The sequence below is a fragment of the Vigna umbellata genome, chromosome 4 (genome assembly GCF_029865625.1).
Source record: "Vigna umbellata cultivar VRB3 chromosome 4, Vumbellata_1.0, whole genome shotgun sequence".
Lineage (NCBI taxonomy): Eukaryota > Viridiplantae > Streptophyta > Magnoliopsida > Fabales > Fabaceae > Vigna > Vigna umbellata.
This window is the reverse complement of record NC_142168.1, coordinates 40,044,836-40,070,788: the sequence shown is the minus strand read 5'-3', so window position 1 is coordinate 40,070,788 and position 25,953 is coordinate 40,044,836. Positions and strand designations below refer to the sequence as shown.

The following is a 25,953-nucleotide window of genomic DNA, read 5'->3' as shown; positions in this document are numbered from 1 at the left end:
TAATTTTAGATTAGTTATATTTAACACGTTGATACTACTACAATATATAAAGTAGATAATAGAACATAGTGAACACCAGAAGCAAGACAAATCATATATAATACTAGCCATTTACTTATGCAACCAATTGAATTCAATTTTAGTTCTATAGAAACAAGTGTTTGACTTTAAATTCCTAAACACTACTCTCATTTTATTCAAAGATGTGTTTGGTCATGCACTAATATGTATTAATGACTAGGAAATCAAATCAAGACTGCTAAAATATTCAACCATGGTCCTGCATGCTGGCCAAAATAGATGATTGCACTTTCAAAAGCAAATGTCAGCTTTTACAACAATATGTTCTTCATAGTGATAGATAATTGAACTTAAAACTATAAGTTTAGTTTCTTTTATATTAAAGAATTTCGTATTACTCAAAAGTTAAAAGAAAATAAAACTTATATACATCTTTTATACCTTAGAATAAAAAAGCGATGAAAGAACGCATCAAATAGTAGAGGAAAAAATTATTCAACTCTTATTTCTTAGTCTCAATTAAATACTTATTCAAATACTATGAAAGGTCTCGTACTATTTAAAAATGAATATAAAAAAAATTAAAAGCGAAGACCATCTATTTATTAAATGATACATTAAATATATATACTGGTCCTATCCTGTGGCATTAACGCTTGGACTAACATTCTAAACTTATTGGATTTTTTTAAAACTATGACTTGAAGGTTGCGTTATATCTTCGCCAAACTTTCTTTCCAAGCAATCTTCACGTATTTAAATATTCAATCTGTCGACTATGCGTTACTCGCTTTCATAAAGAAACAACCATTTATAGTTTTCTCAGCTTTTGACTTTGTGAATGTTCTGGGAAATTCTTCAATGCCTTCTTGGGTCTGTTCAGATTGTTTATATATGTAGAAGTTGAGACACAGACAGTTACAAACCAGGCAGTTCAAAGATCTATGTAAGTATTTGTTCATGTTTTTTCTTTTTTTCATTTTGATTACTAATGTTGTTCATGCTTTATTTCTTTATCTTATTCATTTTCCTGTTTCCTTTTGGCCAGTTATCAGTACTATAACCACCACCACTTTGAGATCAAATATACACTGTTTTGGATTTGGTTTAATCTAAGTAAAAAGCTTTACTTAAGGTAAGTTTTTCGAGAATTTGCTTAGTACTCATCTATTATATTAGATTATAATGATAAGACTGCGAGCTATATAGTCTATAGTTCTCTCTCCCCTAATTTTTTTAGGAGCTATATAGTCTATAGTTGTCGTTTTCCTTTAATTTCCATATTTTCTTTTAACTTTTCTTATATTTTTCTTTGTTCTTTTTTTTTCTTTATTACTAGACAAGATAACATCAGATCAAATAGTTCGATCAATAATTCTCTATCTGGTTTGATTGTGGTGCAAAATTAATCGATGATAAAAACATTCCTTATATGATTTTTTTTAATAATCAAATTTTATATAATATGTTTTATTATTTACCTATACTTAATACATAAAGATATATTTATCGATGAATTTGTTTTAATTTAATTCTAAAATATATATCTTTTTTTTCATTTTTCTCTCCAAACAAAACGAGATGAAAGTAAAGTATAAACTTATAAATATGGTAGATATAGAATAATAAATTTTAAATTATATAATCTAAATTTGTATAAAAACAAATGAGGTGACACACGTCACCTTATGCTTCACTTTAAACACAAATTTTGTATCAAAGTTCTTTTATTATTGAGTATTAAAGGTTACTATAGAAAGTGTCTATATTCATTTATATTTTGTCATATCTTACAAATAAAAATCTTTTTTCTTCTGATTTGATAAATTTTAATTTGGCCATGTTCTCTTCCATTATAACATTATACAGATATTCAAATACAAACACTTGGAAAGCAAAAATGCAGTGTCTTATTGCATTAGCGACAGGAACACTGACAAAACTTGGAGAATCCTTAGTTGCACCAATTGGAAATCAATTTGGATATCTAGTTCACTATAAGAAAAATATAAAAGATCTTAAAAGAGAACTCAAAACATTGGAAGGTAGAAAGCAAGGAGTGCAAGGTGTGGTTGATGAAGATAGAAGAAATGGACGTCAAATTGTATCAATTGTACAAGATTGGCTCTTCAAAGTGGAAAGAATAATAGATGAAATAGAAAAAATTAATGATTTTCAAGTAGAAAACAATGAATGTCTTGATATATGGTCTCCAAATTTGGTGTCAAGGTATTCATTAAGTAAGAAAGCAAAAATATTGATAATGAGTGTTACAAAATTAAATGAAGAGAAATTTGACATCATATCATACTCTCTACCAACACCAAAACTTGGATCCACCTTCTCAAATGTTATCAAAAGTTTTCCAAGCAGAAAATCAATTATTACAGAGGTTTTGGAGACATTGAAAGATGAAGATTTTAAAATCTTAAGTATATGTGGAATGGGTGGTGTGGGAAAGACAACACTTGTGAAAGAAGTAATTAAAATTTTAGAAGTATGCAAGCTATTTGATGAAGTTGTAATGGTAGTGGTTTCTCAAAATCTTGATTATGTGAAAATTCAAGGTCAAATTGCGGATGCTTTAGGCTTAAGATTTGAAAAGGAGACTATTCAAGGGAAAGCATGTCAACTACATGAAAGATTGAAAGGTGTTGATAATATTTTAATAGTTCTTGATGATGTTTGGGTAAACTTTGATTTTGAGTCTATTGGAATTCCTTCCAATGAACATCATAAGAATTGTAAAATTTTGTTTACATCAAGAAATGAAGATGTTTGTTATAAGATGGGAAGTCAAAAGAATTTCACGGTTTCTATTTTGTCTCCAAATGAAAGTTGGGACCTTTTTCATGATATAGTTAGTAGAAATCTTTCAACCAAGCTTGATATTCTTCACATAGCAAAAGAGGTTTCAAATGAATGTGGGGGGTTGCCAATTGCCATTGTTACAATGGCAAAAGCATTAGCAAATAAAGAAAAACATGTATGGGAAGATGCATTAGATCAATTAAAAAGATCTTCCATCCCTTTCCTTTTAGAAATGCAAGCTTGTGTATATTCAAGCATCAAGCTAAGTTACAATTTTTTAGATAGTGCAGAAGAAAAATATGTTCTTTTCCTTTGTTGCTTATTTCCAGAAGATTTTGACATTCCTATAGAGGTTCTACTCCGGCATGGAATGGGTTTGCAATTGTTTAATAATATTAATGCATTGTGGAAAGTTAGAAATAGAGTGCACACCATTGTTGATAAACTTAAGAGGCGTTTCATGTTGTTAGATGGTAATGTGGAAGAGTGTGTCAAAATGCATGATGTTATACGCGATGTTATCATATCAGTTGTATCTACAGAAGAATATGATTTTATGATACAATGTGACGGATATCAAATGGAACAATCTAAAAGAGAAACATGTTATCATAGCAGTGCGATTTCACTTATCTCCAAAGAAGCAAAAGAACATCCTAAAGTGTTAAATTGTCCAAAGCTTAAGCTTTTGCAAATAGCATCAAAGAAGAAGGGTTTGGTTCCCGATAATTTCTTCCAATGTGTGAATAAGCTTATGGTGCTTAGTCTACAAAATGTGCACATTCATTCAACGGCTTTAGTATTTGAAGCTTTAGACAACATCCACACTCTACTACTAGAAGATTGTCTTGTAAGTGACATATCTATAATTGGTAAGAAACTCAAAATGCTTGAGATTCTTAGTTTTTCTAACTCAAATATCAAAGAATTGCCAGAAGAAATTGGACAACTAAGTTCACTAAGGTTATTAGATTTGACTGAATGCAATGATCTCATTCAAATATCTACTAATGTCTTTGCAAGCTTATCTAAACTAGAAGAGCTCTATATTAGAGTGCGAAGTCTTTCTTATAAGGAAACTAATCACATTCTTTTTGAGTTACAATCTTTATCCCATCATCTGAAGGTCATAGAGATTGTAATTTTGACAAATGAAGATTTACCCATAGATTTGTTCTTCAAAAGTATTGAGAGATTTTGGGTTTATTTGGGAGATTCTTCTACTCTTTCTCATGGCATTGTTCGAAAAGGATACTTGCATCCAAATATTTTGAAGTTGAATAATGTATATTACAAATATATCAAGAGGAGTGTGACAGTTCAACAATTACTTGAAAAGGTTGAAATTCTCAATTTGGTTGCTATAAAAAACATGAAAAGTGTCATATTGGAGTTAAATGACAGGGGTTTTCCATTTTTGAAACATCTAAGTATTGAGTTTTGCAACAACCTTGAATATATTGTAGATGTAGTTGATGGTTTTATCTTTCCTCAACTTATATCAATTTCTTTAAGTAATTTAGATGATTTAAAAGGGATATTCAATGTGTCTAGTTACATGAGTCAAACAAGTGACTTTGCAAAGGTTAAATCCATCACTTCATCTCAATGCCTTGGAACCCTTACAAACCTTAAAATAGAATATTGTAACAAGTTGAAGACGGTCTTCACATTGTTTCCAAGAACAATTAGTTTGGCTACACTTCAATGTTTGCATGTGGTTGAAAGCTATGGAATAGAATGCATCATCTCAAGTAACAATAAGTATGACGAGAAGTCATTGATTGAGTTTTCCAATTTAGTAGAATTGAAGTTGCAAGAATTGCCAAACTTGATTGGATATACAAATGTTATTCGTGAGCATTGTTCCTCGACAATCCAAGTAAGTTTGATATTCTTTCTCTCTCTCTTTATATATACATGTGTATACCATACATTTATGTTAAATTTCATATCACCCTTTTTAGTGAGTGTTTGAATGATATTAATGGTAGATATAATTATTTTAAAGATAATTATTATAAACATTAGAATTTTAAGCAATTTATCAGCAATGAGAATTACTATGTAAATTTCGTAAACTTTCATGTCAACGTTTTATATCTTATAAAAATCTTAATATTCTATGTTTCTCATTATTTTAGAATGCTTTTTATAAATCATTTTAAATAATATATAACTTATTTTATTAATATACAAAAATAATGATAAATAAGGAAGTTTACATATAAACTTCTAACATTGTTTAACTTTATTGAGAAAAAAAACATTGTTTGCTTGTAAATCATGACAAGATGGATTGTTTAAATCCTAGTCTTAGCTTAAGTTGATACTTCTTTGATGAATTTCTATTTAGTTCCCAAGATGGATTTTATTATAACAACACAAACATTAAAGGTGAAATAAAAACAATAATCAATAAAATTAATAAATATTAAGATAACAATTACATGATAATATGTCCAGTTAAATCTCAATGAAAGGAAAGTTTTAGCTACTCATATTCACATAGGAAGAATGCTTAAAAGAAGAAGAGTTTTTATTATCTCCAGTGTTTAAGTGTCTAAGTTTATGAAAATGAGGTTTCAAAGTTTTCCTTCTAAGTTTATGAAAATAAGGTTTCAAAGTTTTCTTTTTATAAGGATTGAGTCTTTTCCATAGTGGACTTTAGATAAGTTTTAAAGAAATGTACTTTTTAAGTACACATAAAACTTATTCTTTTACTCTTTAATTTTGGTTTAAGATGCTAAAAAGCTAAGTAGCTTAATGACAAAACACATCATTCTTTCCTTTATGACCTTACATAAGTTAACCAAAATTATGTAGCTTAAGTTTTCAAATTTTGATTAATTCTTTTTTTTAGGTCCTTTCTTATGCTACATATAAATATGTAGCTTAAGTTTATGAGAGTCATGTATGTATAAGAAGATACAAGCATATGAATCACGAATCTAACGAAAGTTGGAATCTCATTTTTTTTTTCTTAAATCATGAATCAATTCATGAAAAACTTGAATCAAATGATATCACAAAAAGAATAAGAAAACATATTAAACTATAAAAAGTTTAACTTAAATCCAATTCAACCAAACAAAGGATAAGAATTTAGAAAATTGACATTCTCACAAGTTTCTAAAATGTCTCAAATTTTCATATTGAAAAGTTAAACACAAGGAGAGGATATTTATGTTAGTAGGAGTAACCATCCAAAGTTCTTTATTCAATTTACAATAAAATGAATTATAAATCAAATGCAAATCTAATTCTAGGAACTTCTAAGGGTTAGCCAAAAGTTGCAAAAGAAAAAAGAAGGAAAGTTCAAAATTTTTTTTTTTAAATCTAGATGAATGACCAAGATTATTCTCATTTTTTCCAATGTTTGTGTCACACTTTTTATGCTTTTTCATTTCAATATGAAAGGCTTTATTGATTTTGAATTAGAATTTGAATCTAACTTTTCTTCTTGTTGGCAAGTAAAACTTGCTTATGTTTGTACTCCTCAACACAAAAATTCTACAATGAATTTTAGTTCCAAATGATTGTGTAAGTATCACCTAAATACAAACATTATTTAACTAATTATTCAAAGAAATAAATACTATGATTTATAAGTCTATGAAATAAAATGTAAATAAAATAATAAACTAATTTTATGAGTAAAAATATTTTCTTTTATAATACTCTTTGTTAGACTTTGCTTAAAAATATATATTATTTCTCTTTTTCTTCTCTCTTTTTTATGCACTCATCGTAATGCTCATAACTTATTTTATGTTTTTCTCTAGAACCTCATTCAAGCTACCCATAATTTAGGGGTGTCAAAGTGATCTCACCACGACTTTGATTAAAATAAGTGATCTCAACCTTACTCACTTTATAGTGAGTTGTTTGTATTCCAAAGCAATCAATTTTTTCAGCAAGTAATTGGGTAGTTTGTAGTAAACAAGTGTGGTATCCACAAGAATTTGGTAAAAAATACATTGTTCTAAATTAGCTTGACCTTGAATAAAATAGTAAAGAGGTGCATAGAGAGTATGGAAACAAAATTCATGTACTAAAATAGAGCTATTTTATCTATAAAATGCGTTGTAAAACAGTTTGTAATTGAAATCGATTGACTTTAAGATGATAAAGTCGTGTTGAAACTAGATTTCACCACATTGTCCCTCTCTTGTAAAGGTTCAATTATTAATTATAAAGATGCACTTAATCATGTTTTGGGAGTTCTCTTTGAATGTAACTCTAGGTTCGTCTCTGGAACCTAGAGCCTAGATCACAAAATTTCAGTATGATTTTTCAGTGATTGCTTGAATGGATCACTTGCATTAAGACCAGGATTTTATAACCAACTAGAGCTTTAGATCTATTTTTAGCATCTAAAAGAAAGAAGAGAATTAGTTAAACCATAACTTGGAACTAGTTCTTACTCAATCCCAAGCTAGTGAAATAAGATGAGTGATCAGTTCATCCAACACCAAGCATAAACCAATTCAAACATGTAATTAAAAGCATACTTTCTTAAATAAAACAATGCTAACTACAAGAGAGTTTCAAATAGTTACATCTTTCCTTCAACACTTTAGGAGATTTAGATCCTCATAATGGATGAAAAGAATACAATCCAAGGAAGATTCATCATCTCCTAAACCTCTAAAAGTATTCTTTAAAGTATAAAGAAGAGTGTTTGAGAAACTTTCTAAAAAGTTTCTCTCTAAGTTTTATTCATAAGTCTCTTAAAATAAAGGAGCAACTTTGTTTTTATAAACTTTCCAAGGCGTGACTTCAGTGGTGAAAGAATGGCTCCAACTGTAGAGGTTTCCTACCAAGTGGGTTTCCTTTGTAATCAAGCCTCATGCTTTTAGTGTTGTAGCCCCTGAGATAACTTCTTTGAGAAGGAGTCTTCATGGCTTAGCCTCAGGTCCAGTGCTTAAGGTTTCCCTCCAAGGTGAGTTTGCTCGAATGGATCAAGCCTCAAGATTTTCAATCGTGCCAAAGTTAGTTTTGCCTAGAATTTCCTATATTTCCTCCATTTTCCTTATTTTTCTCCTTTAACTCTCTATAATCGTTAAAATTTGTAAAACAAGTCAAATTGGGATGATTTCTACATATATTTAACAAAATCAAAACAAGATAAGTGTCAAATTAATATCAAAATTAACTTATATTGGAAATTTATCATGAGCCAAAATATTTTACAATTCAACTCAATCCACCATGGGTTGTTGGATTAAGTGGGTTGACTACCCATCGTGACACAGATGAACCAAGTAACACAACAGGAAATGTTAAAGCATAGTGTAGTAGTAAGTGAAAAAGAAAAGGAAATATAGAGTTACGAAGGGGGAACATGGAGGAGGGTGTGGAGGAACGCAAAGGAGTGGCGAAGAACTGAATAAAAGATGATGGAGATGTAATAAGATAGACTCAAAGTCTAGATCTCGATACCAAAAACAAGTCTCCATATAATCACTTATGACAAGACCAAAAACTACTCACCAAGGAGGTTAGAGAAAGAGCAAGAGAAACAAGTGCAGAGGGAGGCATATGATGAAGCGAAGATCATGGAAGGATCAGTCTTGAGACAGTGATGATCATGGAGTCAGAGAGTGAATGAGTCGTGGCTAGCCTCTAGAAGCTAAGATGGGATAAAATTGGAGGGAACAATATTGTGTGAGAGAAGAATTAGTCTTCTTAGAATTCTTATGGAGTCAACAATGTAGTTGTCATTATGGAAGATGTGAAACAAAGAAATGGTAAAGAAATGTAAAGAAAGAAAAAAAAAACTTAAGATTTCTTTTCAGGGTAAAAAAATTATTAAATTTATTTTAAAATATAAGTGAGTTAAATGTAAGTCATTTTAACCTAATTCAAATTTGTATAACTTATGAATTAAGTAAGACTTGTTTTGGCTCGTAAGGAATAAAAAAAATCAATTTTGACCTAACCATCTTAATGTTCGTAAAAGCTCTAACTTCCTTCTAAACATTACCATCAAAAACTAACCAAGAATAAATATGCATGATATATTAAAAATTAAGAATGAACTTTAATATATAAATATAACCAAAACTAAATGAAAAGTAATTACAATTAAAATTAAAAAATAGTTCAAATGATTATATTAATGTAATAAAAAAACGCATAGATACCAATTATGAAACCAATACACCATAACTTATTATTGTTCATTATTATTTTTTGATATTTTCTCACCATATTTTGACAAAACATCTTATTTACTAATTCCACTAATATTACACTATTTATTTTAAAACAAAACCCTTTTATTCTAGCTCCATTCCTTAAGATGATCCTAGCTACCAAAAAGTATAGACTGGATGTCTAAGTTATTAATACCAATTTCCTTTCCTACGTGAATATTGTGAAATGTATTATTAGTATATATCTCATTTTCCATAAAAAAAAGCATAATTAGTTGGTCTATGAGCAGTAATCCACTCGTTGATTGAAAAAACAAATCTTGAATCACAAATAATGTCATTAAATATAATCACTTCTTAAACCATTTAATAATTATAGGTATTTGGAATAAATGTTAAAGTTTTTACAATATTAATCAAAATTTACCTATTTATAATTAGTTTTATTGATCTTGATGAATTACGTAATTTGTAATTATATATAGGACCAGAGGTTGTAACTGCCAGAATATAACTTTATTTTCAAAAAAAATGTATTAAAATATTTAAACATATATCTTTTATATTAATTGCATGGTTTAATGATTAATTTTATCAAGGCTTGGTAAAATTTTCGAATCATATGCTGTTTTAATAACTGCATATATAATTAATTCAAAATCATCTCAATTAACTAAAGGAAATAAGAACAGTACACAAAGATTGAAATAAGAAGAGATTAAATATGGTTATTTTTGGAGTTAATAAAATGATCAAGAAACTAAATAAATTTTAGATTAAGTCATGGTTATTAAATTTATAAAATTTATTGAAATAGTTAATCTACTCTACATATATTAGAAATATTAGTATAATTTAAAAGTAAAATAAAATAAAACCTGCTGTTACTAATATTTTTATGTAATATTAATTTTAAAGATAAATATTATTTATAGATAAATGATATTTTACATTTATTTTATTTTAATCAAATTAATTAGAATTGACTCTTAAATGTTTTTGTTGTATCTATAAATACCGCTTAGTTGAAAGGAAAAAAGACATAACAAAAATCACAATTGGTACAAAAGTATTTGTCGTTTTCTTTTTATTATTTTTTAAAATATTAGTGTTCATAATAAGAATAATGTTTTGGTAAAAATTAAATTAGTATTTCATCAACTACCAAAAATGATTAATCAGTCGTTATTATATATTTTGAAAAACAAGGAATTTATGCAAACTATGTATTTTGTAATCTTCAGAAGTCTAATTCAATTATTTGTGTGCAGATTCATGAATCCAGTGAACAATTAATTGAAGATGGTCAATTGCTTAGTTCAAAATGTGTTGATCAAATTATGCCAATTGCTTCTCTTTTCGAATCTAACTGTATGCAACTGTTCCCGAAGTTGGAAAAACTCTTCTTACATGCATGTTCTTCGCTAGATATGGTGTTTGATCTGCAAAAATCACAATTTCATGGTGAATCAATGGCTTTCTTATTTCCTCAGTTGAAAGAAATAGAGATATCTTGGCTCAGTAAGTTAAGACACATTTGGGGTAATGTTCCAAGCTACATTCAAGGCTTTCAGAATGTGAAATCAATCAAAGTGAAAAAATGTGATTCCTTAGGGTTTCTTCTAACTCCCAACATTGCAAGGGCACTTACTCAGCTTCAAAAAATGGTCATACACAGCTGCCATTCCATGGAGAAAATTGTTGGAAAAGAAGAAAACCTAAATGGTGATGATGAAGAAAAGAATGTGGAAACCCTTGTGTTTGGTCAATTAGAATCTCTAACACTTATTGATCTTCCAAACCTTATGAGTATTATTTCAGATTCCTATGAAGTAATGTGGCCATCTTTGAGATTTGTATGCATTGATGGATGCCCTCAGCTTGTGACATCTTCCATGTTTACTCAAACTGTGGCAAGGCAAGAGAATTTCAATGGCTCATCAAGTTGTTCAACAAGATGTGATGTTGCAAATGGTACTTTTAAAGAGGATTCACCAAAGTTTCTTCAGTGTTGCCTTGGCTGCACCCCACATGTATTTTCCAACTTGAAGTTTAAGGTAAGTAATTTTTACCTTTTTAATTCCTTACCCACACAATTTTTACTTTCTTAAGCCTGCAATGAATAAGCTAACCATCATTTTTCATTGCAGGCTTCATCAACAGAGAAAGTCCCTTCTGTCAGCAATACATATTCCAAAGCAGAAACAGTATCCTCCATTCCAATTTTGGAACAAATGCAAGTAAAAGGATGGGATTCACTAGAAGTCATGTTCCTTCTCAAACAAAACCAACTTTCTGATGCCTCTAATACCAATTGTTTAGTGAAGTTGATACTTGCACAAACACCTAAAAGTTCTGTAGAAATCACTGCATTCAACAACCTCACTGTCTTAACTATAGATTCTTGTCACAAGTTGAGATATCTGTTCTCATATTCCATAGCAAAGCTCCTAGTGAAATTGCAAGAGATAAAAATGTCAAACTGTAAGGTCATAAAGCAACTAGTCCAAAGAGATGGAGAAGACAGTTTAACTCTATTTCTTCCTCAATCAAGTTCTGTCAAAGTATTTGAAAATTCTTCATCTAGTGACCAAGCTACCTCTTCCCAAGAGGCATGTGCCTTAGAGTGGTCATCTTTGAAGAGAATCAGCATATCTCACTGTGGAGTTCTAGAAGTTGTTGTTGGTGAAATAGGGGAGAAAATAGATACCATAATTGCTTCATTTGCTCAACTGCAATCTCTTACACTGAGCCATCTACCAAATGCTGTAAGCTTTTGTCTGAGACATTGTACATCAGAATCACCATCCATTGAGAACATCCATGGTAGTGGCTATCAAAACCATGAGGTATGTAATATATTGCTGACAATTGCCAAGTTTTGCTCATAAAATTATTGTCAGAGTAACAATTATGCATAGCTCAAAAGGTTGAGTTCATTTGAGTTTATGTAGAAAAACTTTAAAATATCAGTTGTTTGTAATGGTAAATCTTTTTTAATTTAAACTACAAAAAATATTAAAAAATTAATGTAATAAATACTAAAAATAATGTAAAAATCAAAATAAATATATTTCTTCTGTAAAATTAAAAAATAAGTAATAATGAGTAAAACAATTAAAAATATTTAAAAACATATTAAAATATATAAAATAGTAATGAAATAAAACTAAGTAAGTTACAAATTTAAAAAAGTAATTAAAGTCGTTTATTTAAGTTATAACTCATAAAATAATTTTACAAATACTTTTATACACCTCAGACTGTTTATAAACTATTAGCAAATATATTTTTATACATTTATAGATATGAGTTTATTCTGTTAGATTTGCATTTAATTGAATATTTTATATTTTATTATTGTGATATAAAATAATATTTCTTTTTAACTGCGTAGATAGATATGGTTATATATCTAAGTAATATAAGGATAGACAATAAAGTTATCTGAATTCAGAGATATCATCCTTTTTTATATATTTTAAACATGAAAATAGATATATGTGGTACTCATTTCAACCAAGAAGCAGTGTGCTTGAAGCAAAAAGTATGAGATTTTTGGATTTTGAGTTCACTTTTTATCCTTTTGCAGGCAACAAGTAATGAAGAAATGAGAATCATGAGAGTTGATCCACTGATAAATGGCTTTATTTTTCCTAATCTAACATATCTGGCAATAACTAGCTGCAACAAAGTTAGAAATTTGTTCTCTCCTTCAACATCAACTAGCTTTGTGCGTTTGGTAGAGCTAGATATATCTGGTTGTAGGGAGATAGAGGAAATAGTGTCTGCAGAAGAAACACAAGGGAATGTGATTAAGATAGTGTTCCACAGCTTGCAACGTCTGAAACTTGAAAACCTACCAAAACTCAAGGCCTTCTGTCAGAGTTCCTATGGCTTTGATTTTCCATCATTGCATCAAGTATTGATCAAAAATTGCCACATGATGCAGACATTCTCTCATGACCCTTTATACACTCCAAAGTTGGAAACAGTCACCATGGAAATTGGAAGTATAACCAAGAACATGTGGATGGGAGATTTGAATGCTACTGTACCACTTTGCAAAGGACTTGTCAGTAACATTCTCATTCCCTATCTCTTTTTTTTTCTTTTTTCTATTTATCTTTTTACTTAATGTGATCTTTCTGTTATATCAGTTTTAATGTCATTCCTCCATTATATCAGTTCATCATCTTTTAACAATGATTAAATTGGATAATTGTCTTTTGAAGCCATGGCCTATTGTTTCATTTACTGATGAATATGATTTTCAGTTGGCTTTTCAAACATCAGAGACACTTGGATGGATCAAGCAGGATACATGCATACAAAGATACTTCACCCATGAAAAACACTTGACAGTTGAAAGTTTTCAAAGGCTGCTAAAACTAGTTCCCTCCAACGTAATACACATATTTCAAAATCTAAAGGAACTCACTATAAAAAATTGTGGTTCACTGGTTGAGATCTTTGAATCACATGGTGTGGATGCAAAGCAAATGCATGCCATGGTACATTACAAGCTAGAAGCATTGAATTTGTATTGTCTACCAAAACTGATCAACCTGTGGAAAAATTATGATGGAGTTTTGGGATTCCAGAAGCTAAGAATACTAAATGTGCAACACTGTGGCAACTTGTGTAATTTGTTCCCTCCATCGATAGCCAGAAGTCTAGTACAACTCAGGCACCTACGAGTTCATAGTTGCCACATGATGGAGGAAATAACTACCAAGGAAGATGAGGAATCAGAAGGATCAAATAATGCTATGATTGTATTTCCACTTTTGAACAAGCTGGAGCTTCGTTATGTTCCCAACCTCAAATGTTTCTCCTCGGGAAATTTCAATATTGATCTTCCCTCATGTGAAGAAATGATAATTGAAAAATGTCCCAAGATGACTACCTTCTGCTATGGATCAGTAACCGCAGCAAAGCTTCCCCATATATATAAAGGTTCATATGAGTATGTTGACATAATGGGAGACCTTAATATGACCATCTATCATGCTAATGAGAGTTTGAAGGTACATACATTGTCCATATGTAATCACAACAATTGATGTGATTACTAATATAAAAGCATAATGACATGATAAGAATTTTGCTTTTCTTTCAGAACTACTAAGATTTATCAAATGTAGCATTACTTGAGTCTCTATTGACATGCATAAATATTGCAGGTTGCACAGCAAACATCGGAGACAATCTCATGCATTGAGCATGGTCAACAGCTGCAGCCTTACTTAAGAAGTGATACAGAATTGGTTGTTCAAGGTAGTGAAAATCTGTTGCATTGTATTCCATCCAACATGCTGCATAGGTTCCAGCATCTAAAACAACTCAAGTTGCATGATTGTGGTTCACTGGTCGAGATATTTGAATCAGAGGAAGTGGATGGAAATGAAGATGAAGGGGGTACCACAACACCATACAATTTTGATCTGCAGGAACTGCATCTGTATGATCTTCCTAAACTGATGCACATATGGAAATATGATGGTCGAATCTTGAGCTTTATGAACCTTAAAAAGCTAAAGATTCAGCATTGTCATAGTTTGAAAAATGTGCTTTCTCCTGAGATGGCCATAAGCCTTTCACAACTCCAAGAGCTTTCAGTACATGAATGTGAGTTGATGGAAGAGATCATCACTAGAGATGAGAAACTATCAGAAGAACCAAACAAGGTTAAGATTATATTCCAGGCATTGCAATGGCTAACCCTTTACCGGCTTCCAAGCCTTAGATGTTTCTGTTCAAGCACTTACCATTTTGAGCTGCCATCCTGCCATGACATAACCATTACAGAATGTCCTAAGATGGAGGCTTGCCATGGAAACAAAGGCACCTCAGAACTTCCTTCTGTCTCCTTTAACAATGGTCTCAGGGCAGGAAAGAGATCTAAATAAGAATGGAAATACATTGTCTAAACAATGTAACTTCAAATTCGCTATCTAAATCATGTGTTGTACATTTGGGATTCTTGTACCCTCAACTGAGACTTGTGCATATTACTTACATTACTATAAACTTTTCCAGATTTTGTACCTGTTTCTACTTGAGATACTTTTTGTTATTGTTGACGTTCTACTTAGGATATGATCCCCCTCGCAGAACTACTACATTGGTCAAATATGTCAATATATTGGTTAGTAGGATATAGTTAAACTGTACTTGGTATACACATAACTGGAACTTGTCACAAGGTGCAGTTTTTCATTGGTTTCCGGTTGAACTTATATGAGGTGTGAACACCTAGTTTTGTCTTCTCATAAGAAACTACATCACTTTGGTTTCTAAAAATAAAATAAAAATATATCAATATGTATCAATAAGTTCTAAAAACAAAATAATATAATTAAATTACATAAAATATAATAATTAAAAGTACATACAAAATAAAGTAGCAGGTAGAGATTGGTTTCTGAGATCTTCATCAAAGAGATACGCCAAGCAGCCATTGCAGGAATCAGGGTCATCATCAAAGCTTGTAGGCCATATATCATATGTTCAAATAAACTTAAATTTTAAAGATTTATTAATAATTTTAGTTAAATCTTATTTTATTAAATTGGGTCTAATAATATTTAGTTTGATTTTAATAGAAATAAAATAAGGATACATAATTTTGATTTTCCATTATTTAAGAATAGTATTATTTTATTTTATTGATATAAGATAACAATAGATTAAGTAGTTTTTATTTTAAGTTAGTTATTATTTTATTGTCAGTTTTTATTATTTGTATTTGGCCTAAGGTCTTATTTACATTTGGTCCAAGGCCTTATTTGCATCTATTTAAAGGTTGTAAGGTTCAATGAAAAAAACAATAGTGAATTGAAAAGTCTAATTATTTGTGTGGATCATGTTTTTTTAACAAAGTGGTATCAAAGCTTTATGCTCTGAGTAACGAGAGAGAAAAGAGAGAGAGAGAGAGAGGAGAGAGAGGAAAGTCAAACATCGTGAGGAAAAAAGTGCGTGTTTGAGTTTTTTTGTAAGAGAGATGGCAAAGGAAGTCAATGGAATGAGTGTGTCACAACTGTCAGAAAAGATCAATTACGACAATTGCTCTTTGCAGATGAAGGTTCTTCTTGGATCCCAAGATATATGGCACATAGTGAAGGACGAGTACAATGAACCCACGGATGATGAGCATTAGACAATGTACTAGACTGTTGCACTAAAAAAGACACGGGTGAAAGATAGATCGACTTCGTACTTTCTATATAATGCAGTGGATGAATCGAGATTCGAGAAAATAGCTAGTGCAAAGTCAGCAAAAGAAGCATGGAAAATTCTGAAGGTGGCATACAAAGGAGATAATCGCGTGAAGCAAGTCTGAGTACAAGCTCTCAGAAGAGAGTTTGAACATATGGAGATGGATGAAAAGGAAGGAGTTGTTAAGTTTATAGTTCGAGTGCAAAAGATGGCCAACCAACTCGGAATGAATGGAGAAGAGGTGCCTCCTAACCAGATTGCGAAAAAGATCTTGAAAAATCTAACGGATGATTTTGAAAGTATCATGGTCACTATTGAAGAGACAAAGGATTTGTCAACTCTCCTATGAAGGAGTTAACTGGGTCATTAAAGGCTCACGAACTGAGTTTGAAATCTACTACCATAAACAAAACATGCTCATAAGTTTGTCAAAATAATAACAAAAAATGTTAAGCCAACAAGTGTAGGTACCTTGCCACCTTACCAACACAAATCTCTCATTAGTGCATACAATTACCACCACTATTGCACCAAGATCCAACACCTTCACACACAATATCCACCACCTCCAGACATAATCACAAGCAAAAGTAATGCAAATGAAGCAACACTATCACAAACCACCACAACAACTCCAACACCTACAAAGACCACCACATATCAAACAAAACCAAATGAAAAACAACTTCACCTCTAGAACCACCAAGTAACCTCCACCACCTCCACTAGTTAAGAACCATGTGTTCCATCACGAGGTCAGCACCACCACACAAACCCAATTTCACAATGTGCACGAGTGTCAGCTCCAGCTTGCCCTTCCACCATGGATCTCCATCAACATAAAAAAGAAGTTTGGAATGGGTTAGAACACCATGAAAACGATTACTGTAAGATCCTTGAAAATATTTGTTAGATACTAGAAAAAAAAAATTAGTGAATAGTAAATTGTGAATAGTAAAAAGTGAATAGTAAAAAAAAAATTATTTTTGGAAAGGATAAGTGTTACACGTAGCTTTGAGATCAGAATTCACCAATTTGCAAATAAAAAATTATTTTTGTAATAGTAAAATGAATAAAAAAATGAATAGTAAAAATGAATAGTAAGAATGAATAGTAAATTTTTTTTACTATAAATAGCCAAGGGGGGAGGCTGGAAATTTACACCAAAATTCTAGAGAAATTGTGAGAGAAGAGAGTTGGAGTAAATTCTAGTTGAAGAGGGGAAATTCTGGAAGTTTCCGGAGAACGGTTTGAGAAGAAGAAACTAAGTCTGGAATAGAGGTAAGGGGAGCTAACTTTGAGTATTCCTTTTATATTATCTTGAGTCTTGAATATGCTATATTTTGCTTTTGTCTGATCTTAAATCTTGAATATGGAGTATTTTGTTTCTGTATGATCTTGAAATTTAAATAAGAGTATGCTTCTGTGATGATATCCAAGTGTGATAGTTGTAAAATGTGATATTGATTATGTTATGTCATTTGTATGTTATTAGTTGTTTATTTTTTTATTATTTTGGAAGGATTAGAAATTGTCTAACCGGCTCTGCCAGATTCAATTTCTTGTTTCCCCAAACATTTTATTGCTTTCCTTATTTATTTTTATTGTATTTTGGAAGGATTAGAAGTTGTCTAACCGGCTCTGCCAGATTCAACTTCTTGTTTCCCCAAACTATTTATTGCTTTACTTATTTATTTTATTGCATTTTTGGAAGGATTAGAAGTTGTTTAACCGGCTCTGCCAGATTCAACTTCTTGTTTCCCCAGACATGTTAATGTTCGTGTTATTTAATTATATTGTATTTTTGGATGGATTAGAAGTTGTCTAACCGACTCTGCCAGATTCAACTTCTTGTTTCCCCAGAAATTTTATTGTTTTATCTATTTTTTTTATTGCATCTTTCTGGTATGATGAGAAGTTGTCTAACCGGCTCTGCCAGATTCAACTTCTTGATTCCCCTAAATTTTTATATTAATATTATTTTGATGGTAATGGGAGCTAATTATTTTTGTATGAATTTATTTTATAAAATATTTGCATATGAATGTTGAACTGGTGTGCTCTTGTGAAACTATTTTATGACTTTTATTATATTGGGCATGATAACTGAAACTGTGAAATTGTACATGTTGTGACATGATGAATTTAATCTGTTCTGAATGAGTTTGTTGGCTGAAATTGATCTTGTTGGAAGGTCTGAAGTAAGGGTTCTGAAATAGCTTATATATGGGTATTAAATAGATGTACAGATATTGTTTGAGGTTGCTATAAGAGGAAGTGAACACATTAGAATTTGACATTTCAAATTTAGAGCATAAGAGAACATGATAGATAATTTAAATAAATCAATTATTAATTATTGAGGGCCTTTCTTTGTTGGTAGGATAGAGGAACCTTAAAAACCTGAGTTGGCACGTCCCTGATCATAGAGCAGCCTTGGCCTGGTCCAGTCAGTTGTGACTAGTCATATGTGCTGGCGTTGAAGGTGAGTTTGATGCGTTCAGACATCTGGGTCCTCTCCGGTGACCAATTGGAATAAAGAAAAATCCATAGTAGGATGAAAATAAAATAAAACAAGTTGATTGTAGATGCATAATATTATCATGGTAAAAATTTCATATATATTTTATTACATTGAGCCCAGACTTTAATATGTATTTCCTAAGATATGTTGATATATTTTGGTTGATCCATGATCTTTGTTTGGTGAAAATACGTTGAGTTATACTCGTTATGGGCAAAATGAGTTTATAATATGAAGCATGATATCTGGCAATATGTTTAATTTATTGATACCAAAACGGGTTATTATGAATTCATGATTAAAGAATGAACATGATTGAGTTAGATGGATAAGAGGGTATGAATTGTTGGTTTTATGAAATGTTGGGGTGGATATGAGAAATCATTACTTATGAAATGATGTTACTACCGGGAGTAGTATGTTCGAGTTATACCATGAGAGTTTGGTATGAGCAAAGTAACACATGAGGTTTATGAAAGCAGGCAGAAAGTGGTCTGACCATAAGGCTTTGACATGAACATATGATTCGTAAGTTTTATAAAAGCAGGCAGAGAGGGGTCTGACCATAAGGCTTCAGAAAGTAAGACATAGTATATAAGTGAGGCTTAAGGAAGCAGGCAGAGAGCGGTCTGACCATAAGGCTTCATGAGTAAGCATGGTACACTTGTAAGATTTATGGAAAGGAGAAAGATGATTTTGATAATGATGAATTAATGACATCGGAATAATGATATTTTATCAATTGCAGAAACACATGATTATAATATTTTTATTACAAGTTTAATGATTTTATGATATGGTTGGCTTACCCTTATTTGTTTGTACTATGATCATATAACTCATGTTATATGTGATTAGATAATGTTGCAGATGCGGTTGAAAAAGCTTAGAGATGAGAGAGATGCGGGGAAAAACTTTTAGGGATTTTTTTGTAAAAAGAATAAATTTGTATTGGGAAGATTATGTTGTGTAAAACTTATAAGTTGAAATTTCAATGGTGAAGACTATATTGTTTAAAGTTTGTAAGTTTGGTATTGTACTTTGGAGTAATTAAAATAAAGTTTGATTGTTTATATGAGATATCAAATTAATTTAGTCTCTAACTATCAGTAATACCCTTTAAAATATTAGGGTGTTACAATTACAGCCTCCTGAAATGGGTTACAACACCTCACGAAATCGATTCCAAGTTCCTGGAATCGATTATGTGATGGAATTTGTTACTCTATGGCTAAAATCGGTTACACCTTGTTGGAATCTGTTACGAGCTTTGTTGTAATCAATTCCATTTTTGTGTCTTGTTGCATAGTGGAATCGATTCCACCTAAAGGGGAATCGGTTCCCTCTCCTTCATCTTCAACCACGAGTATGGTTCATCTTCATTTTCACCACCATGGCAACTGTGAATGATAGAATATTGACAGCTTCGCAATACAGCTCGGCATCATATTTCACAACTAGACAACACACCTCTTATCAGTGAACACATAACTATGAATCCATGAACCACATACACAGATAACTCACCTGAAACAACTTAGAACACAACTTTTTCCACCACAACGAAAGAAAATGAACTTAGCTTCTCCACGTCTCAAAATTTATATACTCACCAACCATGTATACCAACTAACTTTGTCATATTTAATGGCTCGTTGAACACAATCTGGTCAAAAAGATTCAAAACAAAATTGTTTAGTCACTCAAGTCAAGCTGAGAATTTCGTTATGAGACTTATAGCTCTATGGAAATCTTTACATGACTAAAAGAGTAACTAACCATGCGCATAAACAAACAAAACTGAGGATAAAAATGTATTTTCATAAATAATACTATCAATGAGTGTAGTTGAGAAGATATTCAAAAATTATTTTATCCCACAAAATCTCATCTTCTCTCACTTTCAAATATATGAACATAATTTCACCTTCAAATATGTCTTTGTCAATATTTATAAACAATATTTCACCCAAACAAACACAACATTAATCAAAGGCAACCATCTTAAAACAGACGTAATCAGATGTTAATATCTTCCCTGTGTGCGTAATGGACTTATGAATCTAAAATTAAGTTTTGCAAACAATTTTCTTTTATTCTAAATGTTTTTTCTGGTTGCAAACTCCATTTACTTTTGTTTTTAAAAAGATGGATCGTGATCCGTTATGACCCTGACTGCAACAATGGGCACAAAAATAAATAATAAAATAGTTCCCCCACCCAACAGGAGCAGTTGCAAGTGGTATGAAACTATACTTGCTTTTTGTAAGGAGTGACTCACTTTCCAGGGAGTAAGGCCCTACTTTATCTTTGTAAGAACTCAAATCTTTGGATCCATTCCTAATGAGTTTTAGAGATAAAGAGCAAAAATGAAGTCCCGCGTTTAACACTGGCGGAACTAAGAGATGGGCAGGCCAAAAATAAAAATATCTTATAACGTGAGACATACCAACTTAGAAGTAAATACAGTACACGGATACAAAACTACATAATTCCAGCTTCACATTGTTTTCAGTGGTATACATAATTTTATAAAAGAATAGTCTCAATTCCCATGAATCGATAAAAATAAGAACGTGAGTAAGGCCTGTATGCATTTCTGAAAACTTACCAACAGGTAGAAACAATGGAAAAATAAAACGTTCATATATTACAATGCTCCAACATCAACAACCAAAAACTTTCACTAAGAATTGCTTCTAGTACAGTGTAAAAACTATCACCCTATAAAAGCCAATTGACAGTAATATTGCCAAGCCATGTGAACAATGGGAACTGAACCAAAGCAATAAAGAGCAAGAGATAGTGGTGTCTGCTTGAGTCATAACTCCTGACCTCAGCAAAAAGAACTCTCTTCATTGTTTTCACCAAGAAGACTCCCATGCATAAACAGGTCCATGGCATCAGAAAGTAGTAGGAGTAGCCCAATATTATTCTGCCAAGAACAGCTAAACATATGCCAGTGAAAGTATACCCAGCATATGCTATAATGTCCAGAAGGGGAGCTTCCCCACTGCCCAATGAAAGTAGTGTCACCTTAAGTAGTGCAGTTTGCATAAACCAACCAAGCAATCCCTTGATAAATAACAAGTTCAAAGCTTCTGGACTAAACCTGTATACAATTACAGCATCTTAATAAGCCACGGTCCATTTCAAACCGGAGGAGGGGATCAAAGAAAAATAACAAAGAGAATATAGTTAGCAATCTTTGTAACATCTAAGAAGCTCAAAAGTTAATCGGCTTATGATAAAGTTCTAACAACTTTCCAGTTAGAAATACAACATAAAAACATTTTTCAAAAAAAAAGTTCATACTCTCATCGTATGGCAATAGCATATAGTTGACAACATTTTATCCATGGTAATTCGACAGTGCATGTATGAACAGGAAAGTGAGGAGCAAAATTTCTAACTAAATTTGAGAAGAACAAGTTGGACAACACACATGTCATTATTATATTATTGGATTAAGGTAGAGGAAGAAGGGGAGTAATTACTTTCCATGAAGACCCAACGAGAGGCCAGCTAGAATGACATAAGTACCAAATGCCATTAATGGAATATATAGGTCTGGTGCATTTATGTCATAAATTGGGGGCTTATAAGAGAGCCTACCCCCGACTGGCTCAGTTATTCTAGTCCAATGACCCTGAGCCAGAAAAGAAGAAATAAGCAGCATGAAGATAAAATAAGAGAACCAAATGAAAATTTAAGGAGAAATGCAGAAAATTGAAACATTAATGCTTACCCTGTGCAGGAATGGTAACAAAACCACCTTCAATTTGTTCTTAACATAATGGTCATTCACTTGGAAGTAGTATTGGGGGTCAGAGAAATACCGACTTATCTGTTATTCAATGTTGAAATATTAATTTAAAGATGAAAATCTTGTATTAACATTGAGAGACTATCCATACTCGAGGCACATATAGATTGTAAATCAAGGTCCACCGAGCTATTTAATGACATTTTTCAGCTACATTAGTGGTATCCCCTCTATAATCAGTCAAGCCTAAATTGATTGATATACAGTCATGAGCAGAGGTAAGTGCCATACCATCTATAAACTAGATTTTAAAATACACCATGGATCATTTCAATTTTCTTCAAATAGAAAACCACAAACACTAAAGTCCAAAGACGTGCACAATAGCTTCTGAGGATGGATAGATCAGTATTGCTAAGATGGTATACAAACAGCTTAGAAAAAAGGGATTGAATTTCTTTTAAGAGGTTACGTCACTTTTTTAATTATGAGACGCATTTTAAGCCAAACAAAGATAGGGGTAAACAAAACAACTTGAACTTCAATGACCACATAAAATTAACAACTACCTCCGAATATACAAAAGACATGTAGGTCTTCCAAAGATTTACGAAATAAATATAGGCCTTCATAAATATGGACATGAACACAATCATTCAATTTATCTTTGGATATCAATTTAGACCCTAAATGGTACTTTTACACTATGAGCTATGAAGAATAAAACAATCACGCATAAAGATTTAGAACAACAACTTCAAGTCTCATGTATCATTGGGCGAAAATTCAACAATGTTATTTGGTCTTACATTGCTTTGGACATACTCTGAGCTTGATCCTAATATCTTCCCTCCATAAGCACCCAATCCGCCTCGAATGAGCCCTGAACCAGCAACATTAAACGCACTTCCGAAAGGATTTGGTGGCAAACTCGCTTGAGGCTGAGGTACCCCAGGTTGGGATCCAATATTATTGTACATTCTCACTGCCACCACAAAAAGAAAACAACCAATCAGAAAAAACTATAATGTGAACATAAAATCAACACCAAGATAACCCAATACACGACTAAGCCAACCCTCTTCTCACGAAAACACATCATTCCGATATGCAACGAGAGATCCATTTCAGAAATAGATTGCCACACCATAATACCATAAAAGACAACAATTAACAAATCACTATCAATAATCAAATAGTTTGAAAGAAGGAGTGTACTAAGCATGAAGGTAGAAAACCCCATTTCAACAAATTCTGTAACTAGAAATTGGCACAGGAAATTCCATTTATTAATGACTATAAACGCTATCACCAATGCAAATGTACGCCAAAACAACAACCGTAGATTCAAAATCCATATTGAAAAAGGGAAATGAAATTCGGAGTGGCGTGCAAATTTGAAAACGACCCAGTACGCAAGAGAGGGAAAAGCATCAAGCTTTAAACCCCAAGGTGAGAGCAAGGGGCAGGAACGATTATGGGTAGGGAGAAAAATGAACAGAGTTTGAATAGATAGTATAGATTAATATGAAAAAAAAGGTGAAATTAAAAATCTGTGAAGAGGCTTGAAGCAGAAGAAGAAGGAACCTCGGCGAGACGAACCACGGTGTCAAGAACTATGGCTCTGGTGAAGGAAGTGAGTGAGATCTGAGAACAGAGAAAGAATCCACAGCAAAGGCAAAAAAGGTAATTGGGATGAACTTCCTTGTTTCATAAAATGGAAGACATGTTTTTAATTTAAATAAATAATCATGTTTTAATAACAATTTGATCTTTTGCAAAAATTTCGTTCTGTCAAATTCTTTTTTTTTTTTACAAGAAATATTTCTAAATATTAAACGTGTTTTTTAGTCTCTCACACAGTTGTTTTTCTTATCCTTCAAAAAGAAATGCAAAAATTAGTCACGTAATTATCTTCTAGTTTTTAAGTTGTTTTTTGAAAAATCAATCCTGAAAAAATAACTGTCTGAAATGGGCCACCACTTTTTTTAAGAATTAATTTCTGAAAATTTAAGAAACTAAAATGAAAATATATTTTATGACTAATTTATAAAAAAATGAAAATTTTAAACAAAACACATAAACTGTATGTGTCCATCTAGGGACAGAAATATACAATTTTCATAACACTAAATTTTTAAGGGAAAAATCAATTATATTTGTCTCTTTTCTTTGCAAACTTCATTACAATATTCGGTTTTCACAAGTTTTGTCCTTATTTAAAATTTCTCTTTACACTTCCCCTTTTCCTTATTTTATCACTACTAAAGTCATTAATTTATTTTGCTAATTAATGTTTTATTGTTATATTTGTTCATTACATATTTAACCTTTCAAAATATAATCATTATGCAATTTAACTTTTATTGTTTTAATTTTAAAATAATATTTTTTTAAGAAGTTAAATCACTTACAACAATATGTAAAATAATATAACCCTCTAAGAAAATTAAACTTTAATAGTTGTTCTTATTAAAAGTGATTATTTTTAAATGTACCTTTCTTTAACTAGAAACAAAAATTCCTAATTTTACCGTATAAAACATAAAAACTTAAGATAATGAATTCTTTATTAAATATTTAATAAAAAACTATATAAAGAAACTTATTTAAATCTGTATACTATATATATATATATATATATTATTATTTTTAGAAAAACAATCAAATTAGACAATGAGAAATAAAGTGTACTTCTAAAAAATATTCAAAAAATGTATATTACGTCATTATCCAAGATCTGAGTTTTATGTTTATTTTTTTTAGTTGTATTCTTTTATAATATGTATTCTTTTTTAAGTATAGAGAAAAATCTTATTATTATCGTGAAGTTCGATTTTAGTATTGAGAAAACATTGGGACAAGAAGATTAATATATTCATCAGTTTTGAAATTTAGGTAAAGTGATTTAATTTTTACTAATAATATTCTTACTTATATTATTTTAGGAACGGTTGTTAAAGGAAAATGTTGTTAAAATAAAAATTTATATTTGAAAAAGTTTACCTATGACTTTATTGGATTTCTAAAAATGTTAAGGAAAAAGTTAAACTTATAAACGTACTATATTTGCATAAAATGAATTAATGTTTACATTTATTCAATAAATTGATTATTTAGATATACGTAAAGGGATTATATATATATATATATATATATATATATATATATATATATATATATATAGATGTTGTAAATACTGTGTGATAAAATTATATATAGGTGTTGTAGATATATATATATATTTATTGTTATACAATTTAACTTTTATACTGTGTGATAAAATTATAGACTTGGCTTTGTTGTAAATATTACATTTTTCACAATTGAAATGTCTCTTTAATGATGTGACTAATAAAAATGTTATTTCAGAATATTTAAAATTTTATTTATACCAAAGTGACTAAGGATACAAATACATTTGTTTTTAAAAGAGAAATTAAAGAGAT

The 25,953-nt window shown here is 30.8% G+C and overlaps 2 protein-coding genes across 3 annotated transcripts; one reads left to right on the top strand and one right to left on the bottom strand.

Annotated features, from left to right (window-relative positions):
* The first annotated feature begins 1,725 nt into the window (after positions 1-1,725).
* LOC124841936 (uncharacterized) lies at positions 1,726-15,097 on the top strand. Its single transcript, XM_088112170.1, has 6 exons — positions 1,726-4,714; positions 10,265-11,050; positions 11,144-11,842; positions 12,586-13,068; positions 13,271-14,023; positions 14,180-15,097. Exons 1-6 carry the CDS (start codon positions 1,862-1,864, stop codon positions 14,903-14,905), a joined length of 6,300 nt encoding a protein of 2,099 aa, XP_087968296.1. The 5' UTR covers positions 1,726-1,861; the 3' UTR covers positions 14,906-15,097.
* A 6,126-nt stretch (positions 15,098-21,223) lies between these two features.
* On the bottom strand, positions 21,224-24,226 carry LOC124846148 (uncharacterized). Of its 2 annotated transcripts, none has more exons than XM_047323360.2 (5): positions 24,092-24,226; positions 23,314-23,489; positions 22,487-22,585; positions 22,236-22,387; positions 21,224-21,850 (listed from the first exon to the last, which is right to left on the bottom strand). In XM_047323360.2, the coding sequence occupies exons 2-5, from the start codon at positions 23,482-23,484 to the stop codon at positions 21,463-21,465; spliced, it is 810 nt and encodes a 269-aa protein (XP_047179316.1). In that variant the 5' UTR covers positions 23,485-23,489; positions 24,092-24,226; the 3' UTR covers positions 21,224-21,462. The 2 variants fall into 2 exon arrangements, with proteins under 2 accessions (XP_047179316.1, XP_047179317.1); XM_047323361.2 differs by having other exon boundaries at positions 24,107-24,216.
* Positions 24,227-25,953: the final 1,727 nt, after the last annotated feature.